This window comes from Theobroma umbraticum, unplaced genomic scaffold, assembly GCF_002168275.2.
Source record: "Theobroma umbraticum cultivar Fairchild unplaced genomic scaffold, ASM216827v3 scaffold_12.1, whole genome shotgun sequence".
NCBI classification, from domain to species: Eukaryota; Viridiplantae; Streptophyta; class Magnoliopsida; order Malvales; family Malvaceae; genus Theobroma; species Theobroma umbraticum.
In genome coordinates, this window is record NW_018397269.1 from 4,065,162 (window position 1) to 4,074,807 (window position 9,646).

A 9,646-nucleotide genomic window follows, 5' to 3' on the forward strand; every position below is an offset into this window, starting at 1 on the left:
ATTACATTCATGAACTTGTTTTGGTTAAATAAATACATAGAATAATGATATATTGTAATTCAGTAATTAGGTAATATTCGTTTAATCACATACACAATACATGTTTTAAGTTCAATGTTGTAAAAAAAAATAAAGAATACTTTTGATAAATTAATTTTTTATTAATTAATGTACAAATTAATAAATTATTAAGTTGTCAATTAAATAATAACTTGATTAATTAATAAATTTTTATTTTCATAAGGATATTACTTTATAGAGATTTTACTATAATTGTAAAAATTAAATCTTTATATTATTCGAAATGGACAATGCTAGTCTAATCATTAACGGCATTTTTTTATTATTGTTATCGAATTGACATGTTATTTGCATGTACTATCATGGCACTAAATCTGATGATGTAGCATCCAAAAATGATGTCTCTTGATTGTCCCTCAAACTAACATTGTAATTTGATTGGAAAATCAATTATCCCCTTCTGAAATCACTCAAGAAAGTGAAAATGGATATCCTTCAAAATAAAAAAATATGATATAGTGATTAACGTTGATTCACCAAAATTGATTCTAGATATTGCAAATTAGGTTTAAAAGTTAAAACTACATTTGCATAATTATTACATCATTTTTGTATGTTATGTTATCATCGCCACGTCAGTACAATCAAATGCTATGTTAGAAAAAAATTTTAACACCATTAATGATTAGATTTCAATTTTGGAAAATATAATGACTCAACTTTTATAAATTATTATACAAGGATTCAATCCACTACCTTGACAGAATATAAGAACTAATTATATAATTTGACCAATATTTTTTTTCTTTTGATAGGAAAGCATAATACGATGTTAGAAATACAAAATTCAATATATGTTATCTATATATATATATATATATATAATTCATTTTTACAATTCAATTTTATTGACACAGAAATTTTTATCACTATACCAGAAAAGTTTTGATGTAGTACTGAGTATTAAATTGGCATCTCTAATGAATATATATATGATCATATATCGATTAAAATTCTCATATCATAGTATGAATTTTTAGAATTGGAATTTTCTCATTTAATCTCATGGGGGTCACTAACTCATCCTGACTTTCCCTTGGTACTCATAGCAAATGATTAGCACATGCAAAATATCTGAAAAGCATAAGCAACGAGATATCATATCCATCCACAACAAAATGTAACTGACATCGGAAATTTGTATCTCCTCATTGGCAGGCCAGTCCTCTTTTCTCATTTTCTAAGAGGCTTGAGCACTTATACTTGGTAAATGATGGTATTGGCAATTCCATTCCCCCCTATTCCTTAATAGTCTTTTAGACTTTGTTTGGTTCAAGGAATGGGCATTCCATGGAAAATTTCTGCTATTGTCCTATAATTCACCTAATGTCAAGATGACAACACCAGTGTACTTTGGAAGTGAACTTAGAAGACATGGACAAAGTTAGATTAGACCTTTATACACATTTAATATTGCTGCTTCGATCTTTTTAATATTTGGCATCAACCGGGAGTATTTTAGCTCAACTGAAATGATTTTTGACAATTTTTGCCATATGCTTAAACATCTTTAAACATTATTTAGGTAGAAGATACAATTTTAGTCATAAATTTACCTTGTAATAGAACTAACAGCAAGAAGCCAGACAAGTAAATTAACTGCAAAAATGGTGATTAAGCAGGTAATCTTCAGGGTGCCTGAAAAATGAGTTGAACATGTCTAACGATCTCCATATATGCCTATGTGGTGGCAGGAGCAATGCCTGTTATAATTGAACTTAAAATAAAGCAGAGGCAATCATATAACCTTGTCAACATTCCTCCATGACTTGCATTAACGAGCGTAAGAATGTAAACCCCGACAACCTGCCAGAGGGACACGGACAGCGAAAGTAAGAAACAGCGACCTTCTGAGTTAAGTTCAAAGATAAAAGGAAATATAATTGACAAATAAACATTATATCTCCTAAAGGTTAAATATTATGGTGAAGATTTCTAAGATCACTGACAGCATCCAGAGTCCTAACACATCCAATCCTGTTGCTTCAGCATGAGAAGGTTCGATGTATTATATATACACAGAGGTCAGGGAGAGAAAATCTGGCATTGTATCAAGATACTGGAGATCTGATGAATGGCTTGTTGTGGTCTCCTAAAACTTTTGCTTACAAACACCCAGACTCACCTGAAAACGGCAAATGGATTGTCTAAACGAGTAAACTTGTCACAGAACAGAAATGACATATTACACTCAGCAAACTGACATATCACCAAAAGTCACCACAAGAGCAACAGCCATTTCTAAAATGGTGAAATCTGTTTATATCCCTAACAATGATTTCCCTCTGTGTAATGCTAGATGCATGCTGCATAAAAGAATGGCAATCCCCACATATCCTGAGATTCTTCATAATTCGTATTGGGGCAGTTGGAGGTAGGCAAAGCAGCCCAAAAGTAAGCGCCAGTTTCTCACTGTGGTGCTTTAAATGTTCTTGCTTTCTACCCTCCTCCACGTCATGGAGGTCATGCTCAGTTTCAACTTTATAACCAAGGATCTTCATCTCTTCCATCAAACTATCTAACTTGGAATAAATTTCAGCAATTCTGGGGTGATTTATCTCTCCAACCATAAACTTATGGATCTTGTCCCTGATTGCAATCCAGCTCTTACCTCTTTCTTTTTTCACCATACTTTCTTTAAGAAATTTCCTTGCTCTTGCAACTTCCTCCCATTTTTTATTAGCAGCATATATATTTGAGAGCAAAATATGGTTTCCAGCATTGTCTGGTTCCATCTCAAATAAATGCTTAGCTGCAACCTCAGCTAATTCAAGATTGCCGTGGAACCTACAACAGGCCAAAAGTGAACCCCACATAGAAGCAGTGGCATCAAAGGGCATCCTTTCTATTAAATCGTAAGCTTCAGAAATCTTTCCTGCTCGACCAAGAATATCAACCATGCATGAATAGTGAATGACATTAGCTGACACATTTTGCTCTGTTATCATGAGGTCAAAGTATCTCTTTGCTTCATCAACCAAGCCCATATGACTACATGCGAATAAAAGAGAAATATATGTCACTTCATTAGGGTAGAGACCTACCTGCTGCATTTTCTCAAATGAAATCATTGCCTCCAAGGCACGAGCATGTTTAGCAAAGCCAGAAATCATTGTGTTCCAAGAAACAACACTTTTCTCTTCTATACCAGTAAACACAGTGTAAGCCTCTTCCACACTGCCACATTTAGCATACATATCTATAAGAGAGGAAGCCACAAATATGTTTGAACCAAATCCCGTTTTAGATATAATAGCATGCACCTGTTTTCCTTCGATCAAAGCAGCTAGACCTGCACAAGCACATATAATGGAAGAGAACATAAACTGATCATGCTCCAGTTCCATTATTTGAGCTCTATGAAACAACAATAAAGCCTCCTCAAAAAGCTCATTCTGAACGTACCCTGCCATCAAGCAACTCCATGTAACAACACTCCTCTCTTGCATGCTCTCAAAAACCCAGCTAGCATCCTTTACCAAACCAGACTTTGCGTAAACATCAACTAATGCAGTTCCCACGAACATGTTTGAATCAATGGCAGTCTTTACAGCAAAACCATGCAGCTGTTTGCACTCAAAAACGGCACAATTTGCAACACAAGCACAAAGAACGCTTGAAATTGTGAATTCACTAAACGGGTTTCCTTCTTTTTGCATGAACTTGAAAAGAGTTAACGCTTCTTGAGCCTGCCCACGCTGGGCATATGAACCAATCAGCGTATTCCAGGAAACCAGGCTTCGTTCTGGCATTTCATCAAACACTTTGCGGGCGCAGGACAAAAGACTAGATTTGCAATATATATTAATGAGAATGTTGGATGTTATAGTGTCTGCTTGCAACCCAAAATGGATTGTCTGCGCATGGCATGCTTTCCCAGGGATGGCTGCTCTGTTTCTTGCACATAACTGCATAACGGTATGCAAATATGATACCTGGGTATAACACATTTTTCTCCATGAAAGGTCCTCCGGAGTTGGTGTCTCAAGTTCAGCAGCAGCAGCAGCAGAAACTACTCCCCGGGTAGAAAAGCTGTTAGATGGGAGAGTATTAGTATAGACATGGTAGAGATTCCTCCTGTACCTATACGAGGTGTTCATCTAACTGTTTACAGTATGTTCATGGTAAGAAAAGTAAGAAAAATTTTCACTTGGATTGGCTCCTGAGTTATGAACTGGTTATGACTGCTCACTTGGAGCATTTTTGCTAGGTTTGCATCAATTTTCTATACAGGGCTTTTGCCAATTGGAGTTTATTTAGCAACAGTGCTCTTGAAAGATAAATTTAGTTAAATGGCAAAATCATCATCCTCCCTTGTGCCAAGAAACAAAAAGAAAAACCCTGAAATTTGCTCTTGGGATCAGTCTTTTAGTGTTCAAAACCATGAGTGTAGGAACTCCAGATGGCTTGTAACATGAATGGTGGATTTGAACTTGATGATGAAATCATAATTTAGTGTTCAAATGATTATTGTATTAAATGTATAATAATAGTTGACTCTTTAGAGGCCAAGACCAATAGTAATAATGAAAAGAAGCGCAATGTTCTACTTCTCTTTCATTTGGTAACAAACGGTGGAAAAATTGAAATTTTGTCTCTATGGATGTTGTGGTAGTCTGTTTTAAATTGTAACCAACTTTCTTGGCATCAGGTCATTAAAAGATAAAATGGTTTTGGGATTAGGAAGTATGTAAAGATTTCTCTTTACTTTATAAATATGATTTTTAAGTTGAAAATATAAATTCGTGATAACTGATATTTGAATCAATTCATTTTTTACTAATATGAATCTCTATGAAAAATAATTATTAAGATAAATGAAAATCAAAGTAGATCTCTCTATTTTATGGGTGAAAGAACCCTTGCAATGAGAGTATTGCACAATTGAAAGAGAATGCGTATTATAAATTCCACATCAGTAAAATATAAAATGAATGTTGCTCAAGTAAGCATCTCCCCTCACCAGATAAGCGTATCTTTAAAAGTTGAAAATGTAGATTTATAATAAATTTTCATAAGAAATTTTTTGAGATTAGTATTTATTTTTTATGCTAATAAATGCGCGTGTGTGTGTGTGTGTGTGTATATATATATATATTAAGTCTTGTTATATCAATGGGGTTGGATTTAAAAACAATAAACACAAAAATAACATAACAAAGCTTCAACCAAAAACCAATATTAAGGTTGAAGAACACAATAAAACAAGCAGTAAAGGAGATATTTAGTCTTCAACTTATTAAATGATATAATTCTTAAATAATCACTTGAATTATTTTTTAAAAAAAATTAAAATTTTTTTATCTTTTATTAAGTTTTTATATTTTTATTTTAGATCAAGAAAGAACAATTTACCATTTCAAGTATCAAATATTCCATAATTAGACTTATTAATTAAAACGTGAAATGTAATCTTATCATAGTCTTCCCTAATTAACAAGATAGAGGTTTTGTCTTACCTCAAATATTTCATAAAAATTGTCTATTTTACTTTATTCATGTTATTCCCTTATACCATGTATTTCCCCCAAACTCATTAGCGATATAGTTGAATTACTATTAATAGTGTGTACTTTAATATTTCCTTTTCAAATGTGATAAAAGTTGAATGTTAAAAACTAAATGATCAAGTCTCAATTCTCAACATCTAATTTGAAGTTTTATCATATAAAAAATAAAAATATTAACAAAATAAAAGTTCACAAATAATTGTAAAACCTATAAAGAAAAAAGTGATAGAAACAAGAGAAGAAATATCATCACACTACAATTCAATAAAAAATAAAAAATAATAATAAACCAAGCAAGATACATCTTATAGACCCAACAGAAAAGATAATCTAAGGCCTAAAGGCCCAAAAAGGAAAAGAAAATCTCTTTAATAAAACTGTACAAACAGTTGATTCAATCAAATTTGATATGAAAGATCAAAATTCGAAGAAATCAAATTTCTCTATAAAAGTGATTGAAATGATTGAAATTTTCGAACAAGTCGAATAGATCGAAAACTAAATAAATTTGATCAGTTTGGTCTATTATCTTAAAATTTAAAAATTTAAAATTACTTATAATTTATAAAATTGAATAATCTAAGTATTATATATAACAGTTAACATCTAAACAAAACATATAATCCAACCTAAAGAGAATAAATTAATCATTCAACAAACATTTTCAAAGAAATCCAATAACATTCTTCCAATAATTTTCTTCAAAAACAACCAACTTCAACAATATACATATATATATATATATATATATATAATAAGGGCAAATTCAAGCCAAAACCCTTAATATTCTTCCAAGTCAAAGATGGACCTTTTCAGCTCCTCACATGGACCGATGTTAAATACGATAAAATTGTAATTAGAATAAATTTTTGGTTAGAAAAAACTAAATATTCTTTATATGTAATTATGCAAAATTTGTAATAACTAACCCTAAACCCACAAAGTGAATAACACACCTTTGACCTATTCACTCATCAATTATAGGATCCAATAAAATCTTTGACAAATCTAAAATACATAAACAAGAGAAAGAAAAAGTAAGCTTACAACAAAGAACTAAAAGAGATAAAGAAATAAGAATTGAAGAAAGAAAAAATTAAATGATCAATAAAATAATTACCTAAATCAACTTTCTCAAGCTCTCCCAAATCATACACAATGTCATTAAGATTGAAAAATGAAGATTCACATAGTCAATTTTAAACAAAAATAAAGGGCTTGCACAAGCTAAGAAGGCAATATGCATCAAGCACATGTCCATCAGTGCTAAAAGTGAATTCATAAGCAACTTTAGGTGTGGGAACTGCTAATATATCACAAGCTAATTTAGCCAAGATAGTATACCTTTAATTGTTGAGTTTCCATCAAATCAAAACATGAAAGTTATAAATAATGACAACATCATGCTCACTTAAATACTTATCCAACTTTGTTTTTCACTCTTCTTTACTAATTTTAATCTTATACCTCTTAGGTAATAGTGTACATGATATACTTAACACAAACATCCATACATGTTACAATCTCATAAATGGAATTTATGCATCCAATATTCTTTTCATGCTACATCGTATCTAACATGTGCATGATAACATTCATTCATTAACCATAGAAATATCTCATATTTGCATACATAGTAGATACATAAACAATTTGAAAATTATTTTCTCACACATATCACAATCATTATCAAATCAAGTCATTTGAGCATTTGCTTGAAAACTTCATAAAACCTTGTAGTTCAAATCCCTTAATAAACCATTTATGGAAATAATTTTTAAACATGCTTAAACAGCCATTTCCATAAAATCATGCAAACTTTACATATTAAAATACTTGGAAAGGTGTATCCACTCACTTAATTGGAGAGTCGATTCTTAGCGCCAATCACAACTCTGTTTCAATGATATTCATGGAGTTTTCAGGTGTTCCTATCATTCAACAATTATCACAATCATTTCCTAGAATAAAAATCTTGTAATAATCATATTAGAAACTTTTGAAACTACTCGTTTTTAGCTAAACTAATTTTTTAGCTAAAACCTATGCTTAGAAACCCATAAATCCTTCATCCTTACCTTAGGTGAGCTTGGATGCTTAAGAAAATCATAAAACCTTTAAACTTCAATCACCAACAAAAAAGTCTAGGCAATAAAATAACTATTTAAGTTCTAGAAATTTAAGATCAAAAGATTTAAAAGCTAAAAATGTCATCTTTTTTCATAAAAACCAAAAACTAAGCTTTAAAATCATAAAAATGGAGTCTTGGTCTAAAAATGAGTTGGAAGAACTTGAGAGTTGGGGTTTTACCTTGCAAATGTGGCCAAGGGTTGCCAACCCTTGAAAAATAAGGTATATTTATAAGCTAAGGCGTGAAAATACTTTTTTACCTCATTTCTTTTTCTGAAATTAACGAAATGTATCTATTTGTTGGCCCATGTATCGATACATTAAGTTTTGGAGAAAATGCATTGATATATTATGAACACATATCAATACATGTTCATCAAAAACCATAAATGTATTGATATATCATGAACATGTATTCAAACATTTGAGACAGAATGCAGTTTTTGAGGTAGATTGCCTATAAAACTTGCCTAGTTTATTTACATTAAATGCCATTTAAGTAAATGTTCTCTTTACTTTTTACTCTCCATTTACTTAAGATATTTAATGTAAATAAGCAAACAACCCCTCACTTGGATTCAATAAAAATAAAAAAAAATCAAAATCCAAAACAATCAAAATCTAAATTTTGGTTTCAAGAGCAAATTCGAAAAAGTTTGACTAAAATTAATTTGCAACTCCCATTTACCATAGCCAATGTACACCAAAAATTATAGAAAAATCATTTTTGTTTATCTAAAAATCAAGGGAATCATTATCATCATTTTTTATTTCCAAAAGATTGTTCTATAAAAGTCACATATTTTGACCCCTCTCAAACTTAGAAAATTTTTTGCTTCAAAAGTGACAGACAACCAAAAGTGTCAATGAATTCTTTTGAAGGGTAAAACTAAGTTTTATAGTCAAAATATGTAATCTACATGCTCACCTAAGGATTTCCTAACTTATCCTCTTCCTCAATGTGGAGTTCACACCTAGTCAAGCACGTTATTGTTATGAAACAAAAAAAGACAAAATAACGTGTGAGTCATGAAAACTCCGTGAATGAATATCAGGAAAGGGACAAACCAAAAGGAAGAGCTTTTCAATAAATCATAAGTTGCAAAACAACATAATAATCATATAAATCTTTTCAATAGTGATAAATGCATTTGATTACTCTAAAATACATCGATAAATATAATAACCATATGCAAGTTCAACTTACAAAACACTTGCAAGGAGATAACGAAAGGTAATCCCAAAACCTTTAAGCTCAACATCAAACATTCAAATCAAGAATGCACTATTTTTTTAACAATTCATCTCATCATTTCCAAATAGACACAATTATCATCAATTACCAATCATAAGCATCATAATATCCATATACTAATAACACATTAGTACATGCCATTAGCAAATTAAGGGGATAATGGGAGCTTTCATCTAACTCATCCCAATGGTATTCTTACCCCAATATCGGGATTCATAAGAAGGGAAAAGTGATATGATACCCAACTTAACCATGTGGTATTCTTACTTTTACACCAAGATTTATAAAGAGGAGAAAAGTGGTATTATGCCCAATTTAACCCTATAGTATTCTTACCCCCACATCGAGACTAAAGCCAACAAAAAGGGGAAAAGGTAGCACATTGGCCAAGCTTAATCTTGTGGTATTCTTACCATTACATTATTTAAGACTACCTCTTCCAATAAATTATAAGCATCTACAACATTCATACCCATTAATGCTCCACTAACACCAGCATCAATTGTGGTTTTTATTGAATCAACCAGCCTATTGTAGAATCTTTGAACTTGCAACTAATCAAGAATCCCATGATGTGGATATCTTCTTAGTAGTTCTTTAAATCTCTCCCAAGCTCATACAAAGATCCACCTTCAAATTGTATGAATAAGGTGATATCATTCCTCATCTT

General features: G+C 31.2%; 1 protein-coding gene and 1 non-coding gene across 2 annotated transcripts; one reads left to right on the forward strand and one right to left on the reverse strand.

Moving 5' to 3' along the window:
• Window positions 1-1,655: 1,655 nt before the first annotated feature.
• LOC110425821 (Pentatricopeptide repeat (PPR) superfamily protein) lies at window positions 1,656-4,525 on the reverse strand. Its single transcript, XM_021440867.2, has 2 exons — window positions 2,207-4,525; window positions 1,656-1,887 (listed from the first exon to the last, which is right to left on the reverse strand). Exon 1 carries the CDS (start codon window positions 4,179-4,181, stop codon window positions 2,289-2,291), a length of 1,893 nt encoding a protein of 630 aa, XP_021296542.1. The 5' UTR covers window positions 4,182-4,525; the 3' UTR covers window positions 1,656-1,887; window positions 2,207-2,288.
• Window positions 4,526-9,540: 5,015 nt separating this feature from the next.
• LOC149526587 (small nucleolar RNA R71) lies at window positions 9,541-9,646 on the forward strand. The gene has a single exon (XR_016351881.1). It is a non-coding gene; the product is annotated as a small nucleolar RNA R71 (small nucleolar RNA).